The following is a 27,684-nucleotide window of genomic DNA, read 5'->3' on the forward strand; positions in this document are numbered from 1 at the left end:
ATTTAGTTTTTAACTGTATAAAGCACATTCCATAGAGCACATAACATGTATCTACATGTACATGTACGAAGAATGAGAAGAAGAAAAAGAAGAGAAGTGAAGAAGAGGAAGAAGAAGAAGAAGAAAAAGAAGAAAAGTTAAGAAGAAGAAGAAGAAGAAGAAGAAGAAGAAGAAGAAGAAGAAGAAGAAGAGGAAGAAGAAGAAGAAGAAGAAGAAGAAGAAGAAGAAGAAGAAGAAGAAGAAGAAGAAGAAGAAGAAGAAGGAGTAGAAGAAGAAGAAGAAGAAGAAGAAGAAGAAGAAGAAGAAGAAAAAGAAAAAGAAGAAGGAGAAGAAAAAGAAGACAAAAGAAATTTGATAATTGTTAGATGATCTAATTATTTCAAATTATTTTCTGAAATATCCCATGTCTGATTTATTACTAAAGCTATGAGAATATTATGTTTGAGTATGTGTTCTATAAATAGGAGTTTTGATCTCACGCCGATAATCATGTACTTGGCTTAATTTCACTTTCATAGCAAGAAGCATTTGCCCTTCATACAAATTTATAAATCTATAATTCAGGTACTCGAAGGGAAAGTCCGCCATGATATCAAATTCATACGAGTAGTTAAAGTTAAAGGGACATGATTGTGGTAAAGATGGAGAAAGCTGTGAACATTTGAAGTTGTAATTGATTTAACAAACATTGGCAACTCCGTGATCTCCCTTTTGCTCACCTTTCCTCTTTTGTATACAAAGAAATAATCAAGTTTATAAATATTTCTGTTATCTGCTAATGAAGGAATAAATCTCTTTCCCCAGGGCAGAGATGACAAATCATAAGACAATATTTGGAGAAAATAGACATTTATGGAAATAAACAGCTAGTCACAAGGAAAATTTAATGGTAAATTATAGGGAGTTTATTCAAATTAGTCAACGTTTGCATAATTTATTTTCCATTTAAATTTAAATCATTTCCTTAAGTTCATGAAAGCTCACTTTTCCCAGTACAAGTTGTATTATGTTTATACCTTGTTGTTTTGCTTTTTTTAATAATCACATTAATCACTTTAATTTCTATGATATCATATGGCGTCGAGAGTTTACATTTCCTGCAAAGATGCTTTTAATTACATGGTCGAACACTTAGTAATACTTATCATTTCAATGTAAATAAAGAGGATGAACATATCTTCAGATATTATGAATAAGATTTTGAATAGAATGCAAATTGTTATCGACCATAGCAATTTTGTATTTATACATTTGCCTATTTGTATCTGATTGGAATAGTCTTATTAAAGGCAAGTTATGTGTATAGCAGAAGATATTACATGGTTCAAACATTCAGTTGTAATGTCAATGCGCTTCTATTATAAGAAACATTTATCATTATTAATATTATCATCATCATCATCATCTTTATAATAATAATAATAGCTCACATTTATAATGCGCCTAATACTACGTTTCTAGGCGCGGAACATATTATTACCCCGGTCATCGGATTCAGGCTTACCCGCACACAAGGTGTGCACATTCTCCACTCCCTGGGGAGCATTCCAGCCAGTCGCCATTTTACAAGCGCCACTTGCTAATCAAACCACATTAGCTTTCGCATCCTACCGGGTACCCATTTTAACACCTGGGTGGAGAGTGGCAAATGTAGATCAATGTCTTGCCAAAGGACATTAGTGCCGCGGCGGGACTTGAACCGCGGACCTTGTGATCCACAGTCCGGTGACATATCCACTCGACCACGACACCTCTACATCTTTATCATCATTTACATGTAAATATTAAATAGACAGAAACTGGATAAGGGTGGGGTTTTTAACTTTTAAAACAAGTTCTTTGATGACTTTGATGGAAATGCTGGCCGAGTTTCAGTTTCAGATTTTTGAAGCGAATCGTAATAAGAGTATTTCACATCATAACACCTCCTTTTTATTGGCGGAAACAAGAATATAAAAATGGGGTGGGGGAGGGGGTCACAGCTCAATTAAATTGGGGGAAAGGACACACATGTCTCATTTATAAGACGTCTAGGCTTACGGTTTACTTTTTAGTAAAGTACAAGGTCTCTAACCCTGTGCATCAACCCTAGGAAAAAACAATTATTTTCATTTTCATTTTTTCTTTTTCTTTACCAAGTAGTTTTTAGACTAGCATTCGCAGCAGACTTGCGAGTAAAAACATCACGGTTGCTTGTCTTCATTTTTAATAGCACTCTCTACTATGACTTCAACCACAATCTCATTCTTCTCGATTTTCCCTCTGGTTTGTTGCTTTCGTCGACGACAGCAGCAGCAGCTGGAGCAGTTGCGTCTTTGCCGTCACCATTCTCTACCGGGGTTTTAGATTCTTCGTCATCGTTTTTGTTCTTAGAAGACCCTGCATTGTCCTCGACCTCGACCTTCACGTGCACATCCCCGTTCTTCTCAGTGGGCTGGTCGACAGGGCTCTCTTTGTTCAGCGAAGTCGACGAGTTGGTTTTCCTGTCGACGTCAGCGTCCTCTTTGAAGTTATCTTCGACGTCGTCCTCACTGACACGGTCCTTCTTCATCAAATACATTTGAAGGGCGTGAAGAACCTCTCTTCGTGAACTGTATACGCTGCAAGATAATATGAACTTTGTTTACTACAATGCTACTAGTATTCAATCTATCAATAAAAAAAATCAAAATAACACTTATTTTTAATTAAATTAAAAGAGCACAACAACAGTACTGCAAGAAATCATAATTTAATACTTCAGGTCCCTCTAAAGTGTTGGGAGCCCCCAAAATTGATGGCGAAATTTCACTCAAATTGTATCATAATGTGAAAGGGTGTCATTTGAAACTCATGACTGCAATGATTTTCAAAATAAACTGTGTTTGAGGTCGAATATTGATGAAAGAATATACAATCAAAACCCAAATTATGTATTCTTTTATCAACATTTGTCTTCAAACACATTTTTTTAAAATCATTGCAGTAATGTGTCTTTAATGTCATCCTCTTTCAGGTGTGTCAATTTGACAGACATGGCACATTATAATGATAATAATAATATTTAGGTTTTAGGATCTCTCTAAGCGCTTTACCAATATACTATTACTCTGGTCATTGGATTCAATGCTTGCCGCACACATTGTGTGCACAATCTCCACTCCCTGGGAGTAACCATCAAAATGTTCACTATTATTATTATTATAATACAAACTAAGTGAAATTTTGCCATCATTTTAAAAGGGCTTTATCCCCAAATATTAATTTAAGATTTCGTTTGCTTAATCATCTTTATTATTTTTTAACTGGGCATGCATGGAGAAATGAATTTAAAGGAATAATTACAATAGTTTTTTTCAACGAGATGTTCGTCAATAATTTTGTTTGTATCTTTGTTTACTTTCTTTCATTACAGTATTATCAACGTGTCGTCCTTTTAATCTGACAAAACCTACGCAATCAACTAAAATATGGCTTACTTCCAAGGCACGAATGAGGCTAGAGATAAAAGCCACAGTGTCCTACGTGTAGCTACTAGCTCCCTCTATATAGAAAACAATGCCTAATCGGTGATCATTGGTCCCCCATGATCCTTTTTTTCTTTTGTTAATTGAGAACTGAGTTGATGAGATAACCACCTGTCCAGTGACCTTGCAGAGCGGTCTAATCCCTCCTGTAAACTACGGCAGATAAGCTCACTTTGTTTCTTACACAATTCAATCGGCGATATTTGTTTGTACGTATGGGTCACATTACACGTGAAGAAGGCCAAGAGAATCTTGCTTTGACAGGGAAAATTGTGGGAAGAAGGAGTAGGGGAAGAAGGAGGATACTTTGGATGGACAGTCTGCAGAAATTGTTGGAAGAGAGGAGTGAAAGAACTGGGAGTGGTACTAATACAGAATGCTAGGAGCCGAGGGTTGTGGAACAGCATGATCGTCAAAGTCAAACGACATGGCACTTAGAGAGAGAGAGACGTATGATTTACCCCTAATAATTTCTTAAACCTGTGGTTTTAAAAAATTCAGCTTACCCTAATTTTGATCGGAAGAATAGCAATCCGTTAATTGCGATGATTAGAAGAATGACTACAACTAGACATAATCCAGCAACAGCCATAGACCCGATTCCATCTAGGACAAAATATACAAGCAAATTGAGACCGTAAAAATACACAAATCGATAAGTTTTTTCTATTTTTCACGAAAAAAACAATGCTTGGACAAGATAAATAATAATAATAATAGTGGGTTCTTGTATAGCGCTCATGTCAGTCAGATTTGACCCTCCTGGCGCTCCCGATTATTACCCTGGCTTTAGCACGGCTGCCATACGGCGCTCTAGCATTTCAAGGAATAAATTCCTACCATGGTAGCAATAGACACTTCCGATCATGTTAAAGGTGTTTTGTCGTTCATGATCATGTGTATTCATTATACTACTACCTTTAGCAAAGTTTGGTCGATGGTTTAGCATGGTTAGATAGTGGCAATTAATTGGCAGACTCTAAACAATTTATTAAATACTCTCCTTTGTATACTATTATGGTTATCGTCAACAAAAGTCATATCAACTGAAGGGGTAAATTCAATCTTTGCTCTCTAATTAGTAGGCTTCCATGGCTATTTGCCACTGAAGTCCCTTTTTTAGTGCGTTATTCTGTTTAGTTTCACCTTCTTGTATAACACAAAATGTATATATTGGCGTTGTCTCTGCCAACCTAGCTCTTATCAATGAACACTTATCACGGCTGTTTTCATGTCTTAAAGGAAAATCCACCCCGAATAGACAACTACTCTAAACGAAAGCAGAAACTTCAAAGAAGCAAACTGATGAAAGTTTCAATTAAATCTGACTAAATATAAGAGAGTTGTGAATTTGTGAAAGTTGTAATCACTATACAGTACGTATATGGGAATTTCATATTTGTTGAAGCGGTAATGTCAATGTGACGTATAGTGCCCAACTAGTTTCCCATCTGTTCCAACATATAAAATTACTTAAATTTAATTTCGTCAAAAGTTCATGGCTCGGGAGGGTCTTTTCTATTTAGAGGACCTATAATGATCTGCTATCTATTATATATTTTGAGTAGTCCCCCAGAAGAGAAGGAACTTACGGGAAAAACAGAAATTAGTGATATTTTTGTACACGACAAATGGAAGAGCTATCCACGTCCTACGTCACAATCCACTAACCACACTACCAATTTGAGATTCGCATAGACTTGGTGATCTCATATTTCAAACATAATAACAATAATAATAATGAACGTTATTTTTATAGCACATATCACTAACACAAAGAAAGTCCCTGTGCGCTTAGAAAAGAAGGAAACAGAGATAGGGCGGAATACAAACGAACATTTATGCCTGATACATGAAAATAATTGATTACAAACAACAATAATGATACACAATTCCTATTTAGTTTACATGTAATAGATTGTACATTCAGGTAATACAAATTTAGAAATTAAAATTAAACATTAAACATCCATAACTTTTCAAACTTGTGCCTTTCTGTTCCTGGTATTTGGCTGCTTTCTTAAAAAATCAACTTATTACAAGGGTTTGATTGTCTTTTACTAAGAAACTTAGGAACATCACACACTGAGGAACAAGATTAGAATTTAGCCAAGAACCTCCGAGATCTTCGGAAAATAAATGTTCAATATCTGTATTAAATCTTTCAAACATTAAAAGAGAGACTACTTAAAATCAGTATGATCTCGCGTTCTAGCACAAATATAATAACTTTGTTTGTTTTTAATGTTTAAGGTTATTTTATTTGCACCGCTCTGCATTTTAGAGGGTTTTTTCATGGTGTTTTTTTTTTCTTTCCAAACTTGTTGATATGCGCTTTGACCGCCTTCTTTCTTGGAGAAATAGCGTTTCTTGTTTCAAAAACAGTCCAAGAATTATTGCTTGTTGTCTCCATAAAAACTTTGCACACCTTTTCCTTTAATAATAATAATAATAAGATATTTGTATACCGCAAATTACAAATTGCCTCTAAGCGGTTTAGAAGAAAAATAGCTGATAAGTAAAGGAAACGGAAATTGCATTACAAATTATATCAATTTAAATTACCATTAAAACTTTGCAAATGACAATAATACATGAACATAATTACAAATCACTCACAACCAAAATACAAATAGTTCATAAATTAATAGTATCCTACGGTAATATACAAAAAATATTTAAAAAGGCAAAAGGTCAAAAGAGCTATTCAGGAACAAGACCTAAAGAGATGTGTTTTTAGAATTTTTTTAAATGTATTTACAGAGCTAGCATTGCGAATTTGAAGGGAAAAATTGTTCCAAAGAAAAGCAGCTGCATAAACGAAAGAACGTTGACCTTATTGTTTGTATGAAATAGTGTGAGACCGAGAGAGGAGAGATTGAGAAGCAGATCGCAAAGTCCGGACAGGAGTGTATCGAGGAAGGAGTTCAGAAAGATATGAAGGAGCGAAATCATGATAAGTCTTGAAAGTAAGGAGGAGGATTTTGTAGGTAATGCGAGAAGTGATAGGAAGCCAGTGAAGTTTTTGCAGAACAGGAGTAAAGTGAGAAGTACGAGGAACACAAGAAACAAGACGAGCTGCTGTGTTTAGGCTTTGATAACTTTAAAGAACAACTATTGATTTGCTACCAAAATCATAACTCACCTATTTGTTTACGGACTGCGTCGTTACTCACGGCTCCGTCTCCCTGGCTAGATTTGGGGTTCAGATTTGCAGTTTCCTGTGTTTTAGTTGTAACCCGTGAAGATGCCATTGTTGCAATGGTTGTTTCAGAACGTAGGCCTACCTGGGATGAAGACGAAGGCGGTTCGATTGTGCCTGTGTTTGAGCCTAAAGTTGAGCCTGTGGTCGAGTGTGTACGTGAGGTTGTGGTAGAGCCTGATGTCGAGTGTGTGGATGGGGTCGTGATAGGGCCTGAGGTTGAGAGTGTGGATGAGGTTGTTGTAGAGCCTGTGGTCGAGTGTGTACGTGAGGTTGTGGTAGAGCCTGATGTCGAGTCTATGGATGAGTTTGTGGTAGAGCTTGATGTCGGGTGTGTGGATGGGGTCGTGTTAGGGCCTGAGGTTGAGAGTGTGGGTGTGGCTAAGGTAGAGCTTGATGTCGGGTGTGTGGAAGGGGTCGTGATAGGGCCTGGGGTTGAGAGTGTGGGTGTGGCTAAGGTAGAGCTTGATGTCGGGTGTGTGGAAGGGGTCGTGTTAGGGCCTGAGGTTGAGAGTGTGGGTGTGGCTAAGGTAGAGCTTGATGTCGGGTGTGTGGAAGGGGTCGTGATAGGGCCTGGGGTTGAGAGTGTGGGTGTGGCTAAGGTAGAGCTTGATGTCGGGTGTGTGGAAGGGGTCGTGATAGGGCCTGGGGTTGAGAGTGTGGGTGTGGCTAAGGTAGAGCTTGATGTCGGGTGTGTGGAAGGGGTCGTGATAGGGCCTGGGGTTGAGAGTGTGGGTGTGGCTAAGGTAGAGCTTGATGTCGAGTGTGTGGATGGGGTCGTGATAGGACCTGAGGTTGAGGGTGTGGGTGTGGCTATGATAGAGCTTGATGTCGAGTGTGTGGATGGGGTCGTGATAGGACCTGAGGTTGAGGGTGTGGGTGTGGCTATGGTAGAGCTTGATGTCGGGTGTGTGGATGGGGTCGTGATAGGACCTGAGGTTGAGGGTGTGGGTGTGGCTATGGTAGAGCTTGATGTCGGGTGTGTGGATGGGGTCGTGATAGGACCTGAGGTTGAGGGTGTGGGTGTGGCTATGGTAGAGCTTGATGTCGGGTGTGTGGATGGGGTCGTGATAGGGCCTGAGGTTGAGGGTGTGGATAAGCTTGTGGTAGAGCTTGATGTCGGGTGTGTGGATGGGGTCGTGATAGGACCTGAGGTTGAGGGTGTGGGTGTGGCTATGGTAGAGCTTGATGTCGGGTGTGTGGATGGGGTCGTGATAGGACCTGAGGTTGAGGGTGTGGGTGTGGCTATGGTAGAGCTTGATGTCGGGTGTGTGGATGGGGTCGTGATAGGGCCTGAGGTTGAGGGTGTGGATAAGCTTGTGGTAGAGCTCGCGTTCAAGTCGGTGTGTGAGGTTGTGGTAGAGCCTGTGGTCAAGTCTGTGGGTGAGGTTGTGGCAGAGTTTGTCTCTGAGATAGTTTCCCTCTGGTACTCCATCGTAGCATTCGTTTGTGCTTGTGTGTTTTCCGCAAGCATTATGATAGTTATAAGAAAAATTACACTGGCGATAAACGACGGTGACTTAGATCTGTGTGAGAAGAAAAATACGAAAGAAAAGTATAGAAAGTAACAGTGATCCAATAAGGCAATTTAGTGTATTAATGTTCTCTCATTTCGCCTCACGATGATCGTACATACTTTATTCCGTACCTTTATAAGTAACATTAGAGATGAATGCGCTCATATATATTCAAATTGCTTTTGAGATTGGCCAAACAATGTCGGCATTGTGTTTAATGCATTTTATCTTAAACAAATCGAGATAAGAACAATAGCAAATGGTGATATCCAAATAATTTCAAAATAAGGGAGAACAATAATATTTTTACATAATCGCTGTGTTAAACAAATTTGTTATTCTTAAACTCATACGTATTCTTTCTGTGTGCTCATGGATTGTTAAACGTTTGTCTTTGAGCAACCGACACTCGAAGTAAGGGGTAGATAAGTTTAATAAAGCCTCCTCAGATATCCCGAAAATATTAAAGTTTGTCTTTCATATGTTTGAAAATTAGTGCAAAACCAAAACCACATACCTCTGAAATAGTTGTGCCATTGTAGTGGTCTATTCAACAGGAGTTCAAATAACGTGAAAAAACCTTCCAAATCGAAAATGACGATGATGATGAGCAGGAAGTTTAGGTGATGAGACACCAAGATTCGAAGTTAAAATGATCACTCACAATTCAATACCAGATCTTATGGTATAAGATGATGGCGTTTTATTTCAGTCTGCAAGATGTGGCACTTGGAATTGGCTCAAATGAAATAAGATACTATATGTTTTTAAGCCCCCTTCTTCCTCGTACAGGTGTTAATCAAAATGATATGCTAGTACAATTTTCAGCCAAGGAAAACAGAAATGTTATGGTGCTAGACTATTTTGATGATCATCGTCATCATTTCGAGTTATCGTCAGGTACTGTTTGCCAGTATATGGAAGAGGAAGAATCAGTTGCCAAACGCCCTCTCCGATCATGCGTCATGTATCGTGTTACTATTAGCTCAGCCAATCTGATGACTTGTATTGTACAATTATTAAACCAGTCGTTGTGAAAAGATCATCTTCATCTGCAATGTTTAGAATGGAATTGCAGCGATTAAAATGCGACAACCGAATCATCAACTTCAGCCAGGCCATGTATTTGACAAATTCGGTTACATATACTGTACTATTTATTCTTGTCTCGGAAACAAATTTGCAATTGAAAAGACACTGATGATATATATGATATAGGTATAATGGGTTGACTTCGAATCATCGAGTCATCGTGTTGAGTCGGGTGGTCTGTTACCCGACATGTAATGAAAACATACCCTTTATTCACGAAATGTTGGAGGTAATGCTTGTGAAATTAAACCCTTTAATCTACAAATGGTCTGGTCCAATGTACATGACACTTTGTGAAAACCCTACGAAAGGTTGCGTCATCTTCATATGATATTCTGATTTCGTTTCACGAAAGGTCATGGTGGATGCAAAATGACTAAGATGATGAGCAGTATTTTCGAAAAAGCGTTTTCTCATTCTTTTGTTAAGAATTGACATAAGGTTCTCAGGAAATTCTGCAATTCACGTTTTAGCGTTTCTTTCTCTGTTGTTACGATATGACCATATACCTAACCATTTGACTTTGGTATCATTTAAACAAAACTTTTAAAAATAATAAGTAGATCGGGTTTTGAATGATATTGAGGAGGTCGCTTTATCTCTCCGTCTGTATCTCTCTCTCTCTCTCTCTCTGTCCCTCTCTCTCTCTCTCTCTCTCTCTCTCTCTCTATCTCCCCTATCTGTCTCTCTCCGTCTGTGTGTGTGTGTGTGTGTCTCTCTCTCTCTCTCTTTCTTTCTCTATTTCTTTCCCTCTCTCTGTCTCTATCTGCCCTCCCCTCTCTCTTTGTCTCTCTCTCTGTCTATCTCTCTTTCTCTGTCTGTCTGTCTCTCTCTGTATATGGCCCTCTCTCTCTCTCTCTCTCTCTCTCTCTCTCTATTCTCTCCCCTCTCTCTCTCTCTCTCTCTCTCTCTCTCTCTCTCTCTCTCTCTCTCACTCTATCTCTTTCTCAATCTAGATCTAGCTACACTATATCTCTAGTATGATAACTGTTGTGCTCGGTTTATTATGTAGAGTTCTTTGCATTTGTTTTTTTTTACCACCGCCAGCTCAGCAACATTCAATCATGTTAAAATTATTCTCTCTCTTTTTCTCTTTTTCTCTTTCTCTTTGGCTATGTTTCCCTCAGTCTTCCTCTGGTCTTAAAGGGCTCAAAATAATTTTAAAAGCCAGAAGTTTAATAGCATTACTGTTTACATTCGCCATTTATTATTTCAATGATATTTGTTCAAAGGCCTGCTCCGATTTAGTAACACTACACTATTTTTGCTTATGTGCATGAACCAGATGAAGGTCAAACAAATATAAAATGTAGTTATTTAGTGAAAACCATAATATCATACATAAAACAGAATGAGATGTCTTGGAAACAAGTGTTACATTTGGCTGACTAGCCTTCCTTGGGATTAACATTTTATAATAGCCCAATGTTAATCAAGCGTACTAACTATCACGGATCCACAAAATTCTTTTTTTTTTAATATAAATGTTTATCCATAGATATACTCATAAAGAGATTACAAAAATATGACATTTATGTACAGTAACATGATATTTAAATTCAAATCAGATCGTAGCTATACATTGCGGCATGTGAACTCATGTTTCGTTGTCTTCATCATGTTCATAATGAATTTAGAATTGCAGACCTATGATCTTTACTTAACTTCACGCTATGTATAAAACAATCACGTTCAATAATTGCAATAAACGTAGTTATTATATTCAAATCCCAGCGCATATTGACAAGATATCAGCACACACAAAAATGACACAAGTGTTTTAATTGCCTATAATAATTCGTCGCTGTTTTCACGAAGTGACGGTAGTGAAACAAAATTGCATTCACTTTGCGTTACGATTTTCCTCACTACCGTCACTTCGTGAAAACAAGGACGAATTATACAAAGTGTACAAATAACCTATTGTTGCACATAATCAGACCGTATATTGTATTCGCCCTTTGAAAATAAATGTAACAAGTTCATCGGTCTATGGTGAAATTAGGTAGATTTATGCAGTAAGTGATACAAAGGAAAGGAAAGAGTGCTCATATATAATGCCTCCGGCACATCTTTGCTGGTGGAGGCAATGAAAATGCTGACTTCAATATGGTAATTGCCATCAGTCCTTCCACTTGTCATTTTCAACATCAACAAACTACTAACAGCCTATTCATTAAGGCTACCTTTGTTGTTATTGTAAGATAGATATGTACCTCTGTACATAGGTATAATTATATGTGTTGCATCTTTTGTATATAGAAGCGTTAACAGAAACCATGGGGTTGTATACACAGAGATAAGAAGCATACTGTACCTGTACTTTTCTGCATTCAATTGTTATTATGCCTATTTGTATTAACTCATTTGTTTTGTTTGCTTCTTTTTGTTTACATAAACTAAGAAACAATGAATAATACAAATCGAATTTGGTATACAGACATGATGCAACGCCCAACCTTAGCTGGATGAAAGAAGGGTTATTATTAGGCTTCAACCGAATCATGACTTGGATTAACAAAATACAACTTTTCTTCCATGGAACCGTTCAGTTTCCTTCAAATGGGAGAAGGGACAACAACTGCAGAGCCAATGCTGCATACGGTACTTATAACCAAAGATGATGTAATGGTCATTCTGATGTGCCTGCCAAGGTGCCTGCCAAGGTGCCTGTCAAGGTGCCTTTGGTTTCAGGATATTGGCCAGGAGTCCAGCGGCTGAGTTCTGTGTAGGGACAGTATTCTTCCGTCTAGGTCTAGCACAGAAAAGATAAAGAGAATGAAAGGGAGGTTGAAAATAATAACCAAAGGCTAGTTCAGGCTATCCCGGACAACTATCCTAGCACATTTACCCGTAAATGTTCCCTGATAAACTCGTCATTATGTTTTATCATTTATTACCAAAAAAAAAAGATTTCATACAGGTACAGAGAGTTAACAGATATTATGTACACCATACACAGCCCGGATACACAGACATATTTTGCTAGAAGGAACTAACAAAATAGCATAATGCCCATTGATAAAGGACATAACAACCCATCCATAAACGTATATCTTCTAGTTGTTACTAGGGATAGTATTTAAAAAAGGGGTACTTGAAAAATTGAACAGTTTCTCTAAGATGAGGGGGTGGGGCAAACCAATCCTATAACCTTTTCTGAAATGCATGTACCTGTGATAACACAGAAACACGAATCAAGAATATACATTGTACAACTTACGACAAATGTGGCCTATACGCTGGTACAGGTACGTTCTTGTTGTCTACTGGTGTTTCTTGCTTGGCTTCCTGGTCGACATCGCCTTCGTTGACCTTGTCGTTGGTGGTCAAGTCTTCCTCAGGATTGGGTGTAGGCTTAGGCTTAGGTTTAGGCTTAGGCTTGAGCTTAGCCGTGTTGCCAGGAGTCCGATTGGGATCTATGATATCAGCTAGCAGTGAGCGGGACGAGACGGCACCTGTCGGAGCAGGGGTTGACCTGTTTGGAAAACAGGGTTCTTTGTAATGACCTCATACGATACACATTTCTGTATCTCTAATAGGTTTCAGTGAATACGAGCAAACCTAAAGCTACGTGGACGTTAACATGACTTCAAAGACAAATTTAGCTATGAAATGCAGCTACGCTTACTACATTTACCTTCATATAGCCCCCCCCCCCCCCCCCCAACTCCATTTCTTATCTCGTTCATAATATTTTTTTATATTTTCAGAGAATAATGGTCTTCTACGGAGCGTAGCGACCGAGAGAGAAAGTTTGGATTTTGAAAGGATGTCACTTTGAATTTTAAAGCATCTTCTGTATGATTATACTGTAAAATCAATTATGTTATTAGGGAGAGGGGGGGGGGGGGTCCTATCCGTAAAGGGGATTCGGAAATTGTTCAAAATGCGATAGATATAAGGCTGCATAATATATAATTATAACAGTTATGGGATTTTTCACGCGTTTGAAGGGTAGCTAAAGGGGATGGAGAAAGTACAACGATCAGATGAAGACGTATAAAACCCGAAACAAGAATTAACCAATCTTTAATACATGAAGCTGTAATAACAGAAAACACAAATAAAGTATATACATTTTACAACTTACGATGCTGACAGCCTATCCGCTGGTACAGGTAAGTCACTGCCTGATGGCGTTTCTTGCTTGCCTTCCTGGTCGACATTGACTTCGTTGACCTTGTCGGTGCTGGTCAAGTCTACCTCAGGAATGGTGGTGGGTGTAGGCTTAGGTTTAGGCTTAGGCTTGGGCTTAGCCGTATCGTTGGTGGTCAAGTCTGCCTTGGGTAAATCCTTGTCGTCTGCTGGCGTTTCTTGCTTGTCTCCCTGGTCGACATCGCCTTCGTTGACCTGGTCTACCTCAGGAACGGGTGCAGGCTTAGGTTTAGGCTTAGGCTTTACCGTTTTGTCAGTAGCAAGCTCGGGATCGATGACATCAGCTTTGATCGGCCTAAGCGGAGCCGGTCTTGATCTATTTGAAAGCAGTTTTTTTTTTAATGACGTAAAGTATTAAATACGGGCAGGAACTTTGTGGCGCAGTTCATACAAATATTAACAAAACTTTGTGGCGCAGTAGCCACCATGTTTGCGTTAACAAAAATCAGGGGCGGTGTTGCTGTCTTCGAGGCGATGAAGTGCGTTATATCTGAACGAACCTTTAAAGGGTCAAAGGTTATAGAACAAACAAATTGTATAACACCAATTGGAATACGGATTCATGGAAGGCTATTGGGGGTTTAATTCTTAGGGGATTATTGTATCAAACTCAATGACATTATCAAATACCGAAATTCTAAAAACATTCTCAGTACGAATATTATAAGCTAGGTAAGCGGCCATATATTTGACATGATTTAAGATGGTTAAGTTCCTGTCTCACAGCGATATATTTCATTTGGGATTACGATTGGGGGAGGGGCTGCCTAAGCATATAAACCGAAGAATACAATAGAAAATAGTACACTCATAATTTGTTTACGAAAATCATTTGTGATGGGAAATTCCCCCTTCCACTCCCCTTCCCCACCCCCCCCCCCCCCCCCCCCTCCTCCTCGACTACTCTTAATCATGTCGACGTGTACATACGGTTCCATTGCGAAGATGTCAACGGTCTTGTTTTTCTGGTCAGGGCCCTTGTCGGCATCGTCCTCGCCTTTCTTTTCATCTTTGCCACTGTCAATGTTCTCCTTCTCCTCGATGGGGGCGCTGCTGTCTATGGCTGGCGTGGGGTGATCAACTGACGCGGCTTCTGCGTAAGTGTTTATTGTGAACATTTAGATGAATTAATCGTTTTATCTAAAATTGAGAGGAGTTAATTGTTACAAGGAAACATGCGGTTTAAAAAAATGAAATCGAGAAGAATTCTCAAAGGCAAATAATAGAAGGCGTTTATTATTTCCGTCTTGAAAATGAAATGGATAGGATCGCAATTACTTTCCAAAAATCTAGTCAAGAGCAATTTCAATACTTCGAATGGATATAATAGAAAAGTGTTTAGATTATGTTGTAAAATCCGAGGGGTTGCAAATGACATTACCATACGTTGTTTTTCGAAAGTCCTTGCGACCGTATTCCTTAAACTTTAGAACGGCTGTGAATCTTTGGAACCATTTTCATTCTTTCCTTTTAGTTCTTATTTCGGCTAACTTGCTTTCGTTTTTACTTATAAACGTTTGAAAATAGCTATTTGCATATTCATCATTATATATTTACATTTTGCAAAACAAATATTGATACTCAATTTAAACGAGGTTTCGAAATAAATATAATGCACTGTGAATTTAGTCGATCAAAATTATGTTTCTAGAATTAATCGAATAAGGTTGATTAATAGCAAACAAAAATGTGTCTATAAGTTCAGTTCATTTATTTCAATCATAAAACCATAACATAATATATATATACAAAATTAACATGAAACAATCATAATCTTACAATTCTGGAATTAAGAAATCGGAGACTAAAAGGAAGTTTGAAAAAACTTGTAAGTAAAATAGTCCCCTGACATAAATAATAAATAACGAGATTACATGTTTGTACACGTTACAACAACAATAACAATATATAAATAAGAAACTACACATTAAAGATACACACACACAAACACCATTCACACACACACACACACACACACACACACACACACACACACGCACGCACGCACACACATGCATGGTACATTGCAAGGTAGAACAACTAAAAAGAAAGAGTTAAGGGAAATAAGAAGAGACCAACTGTCTCTTCAATAGAACTTTAAAGGATGATATAGTTGTGCATAATATTAGCTTATCAGTTAAATCATTCCAAATACGGGGACCGTTATGTCTAGTAGACAGGCAAGTTAGCAAGCAGATCGAAACAAGGAAGAAGGGTTAATATTTCATACATCCTTTGAATGATTAACCTTTGATATACAATGCTCTATGAACGTGATGAATTAGTCTACGAAATACAAGGTCTCTAATCGTGATCTTTTCAGATGGTAGTACAGCGCTCAGAAATATTATTATTAAACGCTATATTATTAGTATTGTTATTATTATTATTATTATCATTATTTTAGTAGAAGTAGTAGTAGTAGTAGTGGTAGTAGTATTGGTGGTAGTAGTAGTAGTATTAGTAGTAATAGTAGTAGTAGCAGTAGTAGTAGTAGTAGTAGTAGTAGTAGTAGTAGTAGTAGTAGTAGTAGTAGTAGTAGTAGTAGAAGTAGTAGTAGTAGTAGTAGTAGTAGTAGTAGTAGTAGTAGTAGTAGAAATCTTAAGAAATCTGTGACAAGCAAAGATAACATCCTCCCTTCTTTAAGTAGAATGATTACATCTTTTTTGTCTTTTTTTCATAAACATTAAACAAAAGAGTAAAGGCTTTCACTATTTTCAGAGTCACAATAATGACATTAGAAAAGATATGTTTTCAAGAAATGTCACTGGAGTACAAATATACATGTCGCTGGCTATGTTGGGTATATGAGTTAAGGTCTTGTTAGGAGGCTTCTTTCCCCGATCCGCCCCTGTTTTTTATTTGTAAAACTTACCTGTCGCGGTCGCCGATTCTGGTGCTTTATTTTCCGTCGCTTCCTTCTCTGGAACGAGTTCATCTTTGATCTCGAGAGAGGCTGGACCATCGATGCCCACATTATTCTTCACATCACCGTTGAGTCCGGCGTTGATGGGATCGAGTGCTATGAAACCCCGGTCGAAATCTTCACTGTGCATCTCTCTAATGGTGGCTGAGAGTGGCTTGGCTGGCCTATCGGGGAAGGGGAAGGGAGTTGGGGATTGGGGAGTCAGACATCATTCTTTTCATTAACATCATGTAATATAATACAACAAGAATGCTTCAACTTTAAGTAGGCCTACCAGATCAGTATGGCGACTCTGCCACTTGAAATTGCAGCTTAGTCATTATCATAATAATAATTATAACAATAATAAAATCCTGCTAATAGCTATGCTACAAATCTCATTTGCCCACACCATCCAATCAAGGAATTTCTTCCTATCATTACCCATTTAGCACCCGAGTGGCCGCGCCGATTCCCGAACCCACGACCTTCCCATCTCCCGTCAAGCGTTTAAACCACTCGACCACCACACCTCTATGTTCTGATGATGGGATCTTAAAGAATGATTTAACTTCAAGTGACAGTGTACGCGTACAGTAGGCTACACTGCCACATGAAATCGCAACATTATAATCATGCTTACGCTCACTTTAAAAATGAAAAAGAAATTCTCAGATATGAGGACCCTCATGTATCTGAAAACACTTCGTGCATTAGAATTCATAGTTTTTATTCTTTTGAAGGATTAACCAAATAGAGTTCATTTTGCCTAATGACTGATGAGTAATTGAACAAAATATTTTCCAGAAAGGGAACTTGAAAACAAAATAAAAAGAAATTAGGGTTGTTTATACGCCTAAGAGAGGAGGGAAATGAAACGAGTACGATGACAATGTAACAATACGATGAATGTACAAAAGGCGGAAGAGGAAATTAATATTATTAAAATTATTGATAAAAAGAAAATACGACAATACATGTATTATAACATGAAGATTAGTCATGGAAGGGGATCCAATGAGAGAACAAAAATAATATTAATAGTGTAAATAATACTCCGCTTTTGTATCGCGCTTGATATATCGACGATGTCTCTAAGCGCTTTACATTATTATCCCGGTATGGATTCAGGCTTGCCCGCGCAAACTGTATGCACATTCTCCACTCCCTGGGGAGCATTTCAGCAAAAGGGGAAAATCATAAGAAATGTGCGTAACAGCGTAATAGATACACTGGCATCGATTTGTCTGGGGGGGGGGGGATGTGGACAAAATTTTGAAATAATCAAAGCCGCTCTTGGGGATGCACAGTTTATTCTGATATTATTGAGAGGGGGAAATTGCCCTCCCCTTCCCCTCCCCCTTCCCGAACAGACGTTCATGAGTAGAGACCTACCTTCTACAGCACACGCAGATGATTACCAGGAACAAGATGAGTAGAAGCACTGCACCACCGATAGATATCCCAATGATAGCGTGAGTGGTCAAAAAGCCTGTAGAAATTGTTAACAAAATGATATCGTAAACACAATATCAAGCTGAAATGTATTTGTATGCCTTCGCCCACCGAAGGTGGTACCGGAGACATTCTGTTGTCGGATTGTCCGTCCGTACGTCCGTCCCGATATCTCAATAATCACTCGAGATATGAACTTCAAACTTGCTGATGATATGTATCACCATATGAAGACGGTTTTTATTAGATTTGTAGTAACTAGGTCAGAGGTCAAAGATCACAGGTCAATTTCTGAAATTCTAGAAATAGCCTTGTTATCGCGATATCTCAAAATCCTCTAGAGATACGAGGCTCATACTTGGTGATAGTATATGTTACACCATAGGAAGATGATCTAATCAGATTTTGGGTTCCAAGTTCAAATATCACAGAGGATAATTTCTGAAATATCAGGTTTTAGCCTTGCTATTGCGATATCTCAAGAACCACAAGAGATGCCTTTTTTTTCTTTTTCACCTTGATATGTCACTAATAATTCATCCATTTCCTATACTAAAGATTTTAATCTCACTCTGATTGGAGCTGATATCTCTGATGAAAGAAACTTTCATTTCTTCTCCATGATACCCCCTCATCGTCATCACCATTACCATCATCATTTACCCAAATATTATACACGTAACCACACATACGCACCATATCTGGGTGTGCATGTGTGTGGGTGCACGGTAGATAGTTCATTCGAATCTATGATTTTAATTTACATCAAGATGTTTACCTAGATCTCCTGCTGATTTTGTCGTTTTATTTGAAGGTTCAGTTCGGGTCACGTTACTCGATGCTGGTGTCATCGGCGTTGTCGGTGATGACGAAATGATGTCGGAACCATTCGTAATTATCCGCCCATCGGTAGACGTGTTTGACACTGCCATAGTCGAGGTCATAGACGTCGTTGCGTTGCCCGAAACATTATTCATAATTGTCGACGATATGGTCGATGACGACGTATTGTTTGTGGTGATAGACATGGTAGATGATGTTGAATTGCCTGTAGTATTCGTCATCACTGTCGACATCGGGTTCGTGGTCGTGATATTGTCGGTAGGAGCTGTTGGTGTTGTCGAATTCATCATTGTTTGAGTAGCGTTACTCGTCGTAGATGTCACCGATGTGTTTGCCGATATATCGGTAGAAGATTCTGTAGGTTTAAATGAAATTAGATAGTAAAGTGCCTCGATGCTCGGTCTTGGATGTAAAGCATCACGAGGTCAGCTTTTTCAAACCTTGGCCTTAGCCTTGGCTCTGAGGGTTTCTAAGAAATTGATACTAAGCATTCCATTGGAACAGCTAATGTTTCAGTAAATTACTTTTGTAAAAGAATTACAGAAGCTTAAAAGTGCCAAAGAGATGACGAGATAATTTAGGACACGAAGACGAAAGACGAGTTAAACGGCGAAAAGACAAGCTGTTGGAATTCAGCAAGTCGACTTGTTTAGGACGAGGACATAAGAATACGAGTTGATGGAACCCGGCAAGTTAACCATGTCGACTTGTATAGAACAAGTAGGCGAAATGTAGCGAAGGTGACATCCCTGAAGAAGTCGCTGAAAGAGGGAGGGGACCTCTTGCGTGTTGTTTTCTACCCGGCCAAAGCTATCTTAAATGTTGGAGATATGGATAAGAGTCAAATCGTACATGCTGAACCTTTCAGCTGAAAATCAAAAGAAGGGGTGAGCCAGTTTTATACATACATTTGTAGGTACCCCCCCCCCTCCAGAAAAAAAAGCTTTATGCCAAATCACAGGTGATGGGGGCATCGTCCTGAACAAGTCGATTTGCCAAATTTCAATCACTCGTCATCTCGTCTTCTTGTCCTAAACGAGACGATTTGTCGAGTTTTGATAGGAAACCCGACAGCTTGCATGTGATTGAAAGTTAACAATTATCTTTGATTGATCACTACACCCGGAAAGCAAAAAGTATCATGGTTGATATTCTTGCTTTCTTTTTTTGTACAATACACCCTCTGTCTCCCTTGTTTGGCATGAAGTGCAATTAGTCCGAGACGCGCGACCGCTTACAAACGCGAATAACTGTGTAAATCTGCAACGTACATGTAGCAGAAAAGGTCAAAGGTAATTTGTTAGAGTATGTTATTTTTATTAACTTTTTTATTCAAAGGCAGACGTTATTTACAATCAAGCCATGATACTCTTTTAATAGTTTTCACTGTTTCTAGCGTCTGGAATATTTTACTTAGCAGGCGTTTTGTCTTCAAAATACTTAAAAGTTTTGATGTCTGTGTGTCGAAAATCATGGTTCGTCTTTTCAATAATATCTCCAACTCCAAGAGAAAAGTAATACAGAAGAAGTTGGATAAAATTTGAGCACATTGTATAAGAAAAATATCTCGAGGTAATTTATATAAAATGTTTAAAGAAGGTCGATGTACATGTGTGACTTCGGCTTCAAGCACAATTAATTTTCCTTGCCTCTTAATTATATTTTTTACCCTTCACCCAATAACTTACGTGCCCAACGCATATGTTCATCATTTCAGTTTATCATTTTGAGATCGTGCTATCTTGAGAGCAACACAGTATCCTCAACATGACTGGTTTCTTTTGAAATATTTATAGCACATTAAGTCTGCATTTCAAACCCCAGACTCAAATGCAATTTTTCCACATGACACTTCTTTTCAAAAATCTTTACAAAAAGCTTGTTCCCCTTTTTGTTTGTAAAGGCTATTTACAGTAGCGCGCTAGTTCGGTCCTTGAGGAAAATCCCTAACAAGCATGAAGAGGGGAAAAAGCACTAGATTGTTTTATGATAAACTGCGGTTCCTTTTTGGAATATTTATAGGGCACTAACAATGAATTACGGCTCGGTTAAATGTCATTGCTGTTCCTCTTTTCAGACTTGTTTTTTGTTCTCAAAAGTTTGTACAAAAGGTGCCTTTTTTGTATAAATATACAAAATTATAGAGTTCCCCCCCCCACCCACTTTTCTCGAATTTCTCCAAAATTTCCCTTGCACATTCTGAATCCGTAAACATACATATTTGCACTTCTTGAGCAGTGGCTTATGAGGCACGGGGCTGGGCCCTCAACCGGCCGCCCAGAGTAGGGAAAATTATGAACTGTCACTATTTCGTTAGCTGTCACCTGATATTTGGGCAGTGTGGCTGTTTATTCGTGTTTTTGATATATCTACGCTTGCACGTAATTATCGTCGGCCTATCTCATTAATTAAAAAAGGGGGGTCTCATTCATTATTTCATTATAAGACTGTGCTTAAAGCCCCATTAGGATTGGTGATTTGATCGAAATGATGAGACCGCATCGGTCTCAAAGCAACCTTGGACATCTTCAATTTTGTGATCAATCGCTTCGCTCGCTCGCAAATTGACCTTAAAGGGATCGTGTAACAATGTTAAATCTGAGATACACGGCCCTACGTGTTATCTGTGTCTGTGATATGGTGTAATATTGAAGCCCTAAAAAAATTGCGCTTCAAAATGATCAAGAAGTGCCTCACAAAAGTAAAAATCTTTGAGTGACCGGTTTTACCATACTCGTTTTCCCCAATAGACTGTAGTGTTATGAAAACCGTCAGGCGAACGGTTTTCAAAATTTGTAATTCCAATCATGAATATATTGATAATCAGACAGGCGATCGGCTTGTAAAAGTCATGGGGTTCCTGACTGACCTAAAGGTTTATAATTATCATTGCATCATGAGCTAAATCCAGAATTTTGTTTCAGAATCTGAGACAAAGTTACCGGATCCCTTTAAGACAATCACGTACAACTACAAAGCATGGTGCTAAAGCAGTATCTTGGATCACGTAACCGAAAAAAGTTGAAGATCATTCCTAATACAATGTAAGGGTATATACCATTGTCTAAACAGTTTGGGTTTTGTTCTGGCTTTAAAGTTACCCTTTGTAGGTGCCCTTCCCCCCAAGAAGTACCCTTTATGTTGGTGCACCCCTACTTTTAAAGACACTCCACCACCCCTGGCGCCATTGAAGCACGTCGAAATGACTTCGCCGGTGGGAAAATCCCTGTAACGTGTAGTTCGTTCCAGTTTGGTGATCGCGTATTGTCAATTGAACTTCCCTTTGATACAATACGATCAAGCAAACATTCTTTGAATGACATGTCTCGTGTTTTTCAAGGTCTAGTAGTCGAACATTATGGCAAAATTACAGGTTTCGTATGATTTACATAGACCATAGAAACGCGTATACAAATATTGATAGGCACTACAAAACCACGAGGATATTATGGAGGGCTCCGTCAGAAAGCAATGTAGTTTGGTTTCATTACTTTCCTCTGATAAGATGCAGAAACATCACCTCATTGTCACTTCGACGTTCAAGGAAATATCAGTATTGCAATTATAAAGATAAATAAACAGATAAGTAAATTAATTAAGTAGTCAATAATTATCAATAAAATAAACAATAAATTAATCAATTTTAGAGAAAATAAACAAATATATCGACATTAAATCCATGATATCACAATTTCCTTATTATTGTTCCTTAAGACATTTACTTTAATGGACTTAAACTTCCTGGACGTGTGTATGCAATGCTTTGTTTGTACGTTCTATTTGTAATTCATGACATTTTAAGCCACTCTTCCTCATTCTCAGAAGAGAAAAACAGAACAAAAAGTTCATCGTTTCTGATCGAAGTGAAATATTGAAATATATTGCGGAAACAATTTTATGCCAAGCAGAGAGTCAACTTTTATACAGAAAACTTTGCTGCGTTTAGACAAGAGAATCCTCCCTTGTTACCTCCCCCTCCCTTTTCCATCTATTTCTCTCTCTTTCTCCATCTCTGTCTCTCTTTCTCTGTCTCTCAACCTCTCTCTCTTTAACTCTCTATCTATCTATCTCTTTATATATCTCTCTCTAAATAGATATCCCTCAAAGTCCATCCCTCCCTTTCTCCCACCCCCTCCCCTCCCTTTCTCCCACCCCTCCCCTACCGTTATCCCACCCTACCGTTATCCCACCCACCCACCCATCTCTCTCTCTCTCTCTCTCTCTCTCTCTCTCTCTCTCTCTCTCTATCTCTCTCTCTCTCCCTCTCCCTCTCCATTTCCATTACCAATTGACACCTTCTCTGCTTTTAGTAATAATAATGATAATAATGATTATGATGATATTCCGAAAAACCATGTCTCTAAATGCTATTACAGCTACAACTTTTTGTAAATTTTCCTCATCGGTATTTAATGTTTTGATAATGCATAATACTGAAAGCAAAGTATTTGGTTAAGAATGATGAGAAAGACAATGTGATACATTACCTAATGATGACGAAAACATTGTTGTTGCGTTTGTATATATTGCCAGTGTGGTCGGGGTTGCTGCATCTGTTGTACTATTCATTTCCGTGGCATTAGTGGTAACTGTGGTAGGAGTTGTTACACCTGTTGTATCATTTGATGTGGAACTCTCCGTCTCCGTAGCATTAGTGGTAACTGTGGTAGGAGTTGTTGCATTTGTTGTATCATTTGATGTGGAACTCTCCGTCTCCGTAGCATTAGTGCCAACTGTGGTAGGTGTTGTTGCATTTGTTGTATCATTTGATGTGGAACTATTCGCTATGGTTGCAGTTGTAGGAGGCGATGTTTCCATAATTTGGGTAGCTGTGGTATTAATCCCATCAGTGGTAGCGTTTGTTGCTGCTGTTGCGTCTGGCGTTGTATTATTGGTAGATGCCATACCAGTTGTAGGCATCAAAATAGTGGAAGTTGCCGCAACAAGCGACCAAGAAAACGAGGTGATTAAAAGCACTGCAGCAACCCGCCAGGTATCCATGGTGGCCCCTCTGTAGAATAATCAAGAAAACAATTTCTATTAAGGGCGGTTATATTAGACATGGAATTCTATGCAACCACTATCATCCTGATTTAGGTTCTAAATAATGATCATAATATTAACAAACAGAAATTTGAGTGCATTTCACTCTTCTAACGAGAATAAAAGTCGAATCGGCCTCAAATCGTAGACAATTGTATTACTGGTCTGACAACGCTACGATTCTTAGCTGATTTAGCTTTTCCTCTCCATGGAGGTATTACATTTGATCCGAAATCAACCTACATGTATAGCATGCAGCTTGTAACAGGTGAGTATTTTGTACTCACATGTATACAAGAAATACATCTTGCTTATATCAATTGCATTGTGCGGGAATTACTTGACAACAAAACGATTCAACCTCAATACTTTTCGCTGTAAAATACAAGGAAATGAAACGTGAGATTATTATATTGCATTACGTATAATGTAATACAATTATGATGATAATAATGATAATAATAATAATTATATTAAAACAATAATAATATCAATAATAACAAAAATAATGATAATACAAAAAGTAGTAATAATAGTATTTAAATTGATTTTAATAAAAAATAGTAACGATAATAATAATTATAATGATAAGGGGTTGTGAATATTGTGGATTACTCCTATTGCACGTTTCTGGAGTACTTCAATGCTACTTCTAAGATACATTGCACTGTGCCCCACAATATTGCAATACGATAAATAAGGTAAAATCATTGTATAATACAGCGTTAAAACCCTATACACTGTACTTCGCAGTGCGGGGACAGCCCACTAGACCATAACACCCCTATGTGCAGACCTTCTCTAAGGACAGATCTATCATTTGGTACAATGATCTGAACCGATCGAGGTTTGTCCTTTTAATGGAAGCAATCAGAAAAAGTTCCCATTTAATAGGGGGAGGGGTTGTCCGAAACCGATTTTTACCAAGATACGCCAACATTCTCTCATAAAACCATGATCATGATAATTAACCACATTTGCATGAAAGTTCAATCATATTTTGAACAGGTTGTGTCAATCTGTATAGTCAAGTATTAATTTTGAATCTTGTCATGGGGATCGTTTCTGAGTGGATTTATAATCACTTCACTGGAAATACAAAGGTCGTGGGTTCGAACCCCGGCATGGCACTTATGTCTCTGATCAAGGCATTTTATCTACATTGGTCCTCTCCACCCATGAGTTAAATAGGTACCCGATAGGATACAGAAGTCAACATGATTGGATAAGCATGTGGGTACAAGGAAAATGACGACATGCTGAAATATATGCTCCCCCTACACAGCGGAGTGGAGAGTGTACGCTGTGATGAGAAGTATGATTGTAATAGTTGCATTCAGGTATCGGGCTAATAATAATAATACTGTAAGCACCAATGTTAGATTAACTTGTAGAGATCGTTAAAAGCATCAAGTCATTGTTAACATGTAATAATCTAAAGAAATTGAACCTACCTTTTGGTTTGAGAGATGCTGCTATTTATACCTGGTTAGGCTTTCTCGATGATTGTTTTCCGAAGAAACGGCAGCAAATATTCTTCCTAAAATAATACGGATCTTGATAACAGTTGATTTTTATATGGAGAGAAAATGAATTTCGCTTCCTCCTGAACGAGTCAGGTGTAATAGTGCATAACAAGTAGCGAGTTAACCCTGATACGGAAGTAGATACAAACTCACCTCTGATGATCATAATAGCGTGGCATTACAATTCCCCTTTTCACTAGGCACGAAGGAGCCGTAAATCAAATTATTGAATAAATCTTTTATACTAAAATATGTGAATTGAATGCCGTGATTGTTGTGCTCTAGAAGTCGTAGTAATGTCACACAATTTTCAGAACGTTTGCTACATGTGGCTGCCTTGCTAAAGCCAGGGTAATAATCGGGGCAGCGCCAGGAGCGTCACAACGTGACGGACATGTGCGCTATATAAGAAGCCATTATTATTAGTATTTATTATTATTTTGTTTGAAGTGTTTTCTGTGCCAAGGATATGAACATGTACCTCGAATTCTCCCCAACCAACAATATCTTGATGCCTTCAGAAAGCATTTCAAAACTCAATTTTTCTGAACATTATATGATTGTAGAGCGCATTTGAACATATATAATATCGACAATGAGTTATGGAAATAGAAGTAATAGTAACAGTAGTAGTAGTAGTAGTAGTAGTAGTAGTAGTAGTAGTAGTAGTAGCAGCAGTAGCAGTAATAGAAGTAGTAGTAGTAGTAGTAGTAGAAGTAGTAGTAGTAGTAGTAGTAGTAGTAGTAGTAGTAGTAGTAGTAGTAGTAGTAGTAGTAGAAGTAATAGTAGTAGTAGTAGTAGTAGTAGTAGTAGTAGTAGTAGTAGTAGTAGAAGTAGTAGTAGTAGTAGTAGTAGTAGTAGTAGTAGTAGTAGTAGGTAATAGTAGCAGTAATATCAGTAGAAGTAGAAGTAGTATATAATTTCTGATAAAAGTGGATTGTAAAATAGGATAACATGATTACATGACTACTCTCCAAAACACTCACCTCTTGTAATAGCAAAAACCTCAACCCCCCCCCCTCCCCCCCCCCCCCCCCCCCACCCCTGCGTACGCGCCTGGCCGGACTAATACATGATATCTCAGAAGCCGGCTGGACTCCCAAACTACTGTGTATAGAGATAGGTTCCCGAGGTCTGATAACTCCCAATAACAAGAAAAGACTTATAGATATGTTGAAAAAACATGTAAATGCAAAGTAAGGTATCCACAACTGAAAACCGTACTGTTTGGATCGTATATTATTTTGTACAGCCGTAGCGCACCTGGCAATCACAACATTACTTGGGAATGTAATTGGTTTAACAATTTTGTATGACTTACAATAGCGAGACCTCTCTCTCTCTCTCTCATCCCTTCTCTCTCTCTCTCTCTCTCTCTGTCTCTCTCTCTTTCTCTTTCTTTCTCTCTCTTTCTTTCTCTCTCTATCTCTTCCCCACTCTCTATCTATCTCCCCCTCTCTCTATGGTGATAGGTTCTCGTGGTGTGATTACGCATGCTACTAAGAATAGATTGATAGATAATGATGACGGTACCTAAATGTAAGGTGAGGTATATGTAATTGGGAAGAGTAATGTTTCAAAAGAATAAGAAAAACTTGGAATCAGCACGTGGGAGGCGTAATTACTTTAAATTAGGAGACGTATATAACTTGTTATAACGGGACCTCTCTCGCTCTCTCGCTCTCTCTCTCTCTCTCTCTCTATTTCGCTCTCTCTCGCTCTCTCTCTCTCTCTCTCTCCCCCCCCCCCCTCTCTCTCTCTATGGAGATAGGTTCCCGTGGTTGATCACTCATTAAGAAGAGATTGATAGATATGACCACGGTATATAAATGTATAGTGAGGTATTCCTAACTAAGAAAATAATAATTTTTGTATTTGTTTTTTTTGTTAGAAATTATTAATGTTTTTAATTAAAAAACTAAAGTTATGATGTTCTCTGTTCCGTTTTGTTATTGTGTATTGTAATTATTTAACCCTGCATGCGATGCATTCAATGCTATTCAAATTTCGGTCCTGGGTTTTATGTAACATCTTTATTACTATGTTATATGTTGTTTCTTGAATAAAGATGAATAAACAAACGTCATGTTTGACTTTTTTCAGAAACAAAGGAAGAGTAAATGAATGAACCTAATGGAATTGGAGCATTAGTCTAGAAACTGATTTTGATATTAATATATTTATACTGTTAACAAGAAGATATATCAATGGTTTACAAATAAACTTGATATTTTACTTGATGCATTGTTGCTAAATTCAAGTAGAATAGAAGATATTGTGTATAAAAATACATCAATTATACTACTAGGATAAACATATTACAGTCTTTTCTCCAGATTGACTGAATCAAACGTGTGCATGTAGTAGAGGTGTCGTGGCCTAGTGGATACGTAGCCGGACTTTCGACCACAAGGTCCGCAGTTCGAGTCCCGCCGCT

General features: G+C 38.2%; 3 protein-coding genes across 3 annotated transcripts; all 3 read right to left on the bottom strand.

Annotated features, from left to right (window-relative positions):
• Positions 1-155: 155 nt before the first annotated feature.
• Positions 156-8,849, bottom strand: LOC105445436 (mucin-5AC-like; the record flags this gene model as incomplete). The annotated part of the gene is made up of 6 exons (XM_030983733.1): positions 8,743-8,849; positions 6,652-8,234; positions 4,013-4,112; positions 2,223-2,600; positions 1,093-1,108; positions 156-299 (listed from the first exon to the last, which is right to left on the bottom strand). Coding segments are annotated over exons 1-6 (2,241 nt in total), but the record flags the coding sequence as incomplete, so codon positions are not given.
• A 2,396-nt stretch (positions 8,850-11,245) lies between these two features.
• On the bottom strand, positions 11,246-14,593 carry LOC115923294 (cell surface glycoprotein 1-like). The gene is made up of 4 exons (XM_030983734.1): positions 14,406-14,593; positions 13,411-13,791; positions 12,541-12,795; positions 11,246-12,072 (listed from the first exon to the last, which is right to left on the bottom strand). The coding sequence occupies exons 1-4, from the start codon at positions 14,591-14,593 to the stop codon at positions 11,991-11,993; spliced, it is 906 nt and encodes a 301-aa protein (XP_030839594.1). The 3' UTR covers positions 11,246-11,990.
• A 3,997-nt stretch (positions 14,594-18,590) lies between these two features.
• LOC115923295 (uncharacterized protein YBL113C-like) lies at positions 18,591-25,315 on the bottom strand. Its single transcript, XM_030983735.1, has 3 exons — positions 25,176-25,315; positions 23,166-23,689; positions 18,591-19,033 (listed from the first exon to the last, which is right to left on the bottom strand). The coding sequence occupies exons 2-3, from the start codon at positions 23,677-23,679 to the stop codon at positions 18,591-18,593; spliced, it is 957 nt and encodes a 318-aa protein (XP_030839595.1). The 5' UTR covers positions 23,680-23,689; positions 25,176-25,315.
• Between the last annotated feature and the right edge of the window lie 2,369 nt (positions 25,316-27,684).

Source organism: Strongylocentrotus purpuratus, unplaced genomic scaffold, assembly GCF_000002235.5.
Source record: "Strongylocentrotus purpuratus isolate Spur 01 unplaced genomic scaffold, Spur_5.0 spur5_scaffold_13, whole genome shotgun sequence".
NCBI lineage: Eukaryota > Metazoa > Echinodermata > Echinoidea > Camarodonta > Strongylocentrotidae > Strongylocentrotus > Strongylocentrotus purpuratus.

Coding starts and splice junctions, on each gene's coding strand:
- LOC115923294 (XM_030983734.1), bottom strand. CDS start 14,593: ATGTTCACAATAAACACTTACGCAGAAGCCGCGTCAGTTGATCACCCC. Junction 12,796..13,410: donor GCGGATAGGCTGTCAGCATC/GTAAGTTGTAAA, acceptor TTTTCCAAACAG/GTCAACCCCTGCTCCGACAG. Junction 12,073..12,540: donor GCGTATAGGCCACATTTGTC/GTAAGTTGTACA, acceptor TTTCTGTGCTAG/ACCTAGACGGAAGAATACTG.
- LOC115923295 (XM_030983735.1), bottom strand. CDS start 23,679: ATGGATACCTGGCGGGTTGCTGCAGTGCTTTTAATCACCTCGTTTTCT. Junction 19,034..23,165: donor AATGTTTTCGTCATCATTAG/GTAATGTATCAC, acceptor TTAAACCTACAG/AATCTTCTACCGATATATCG.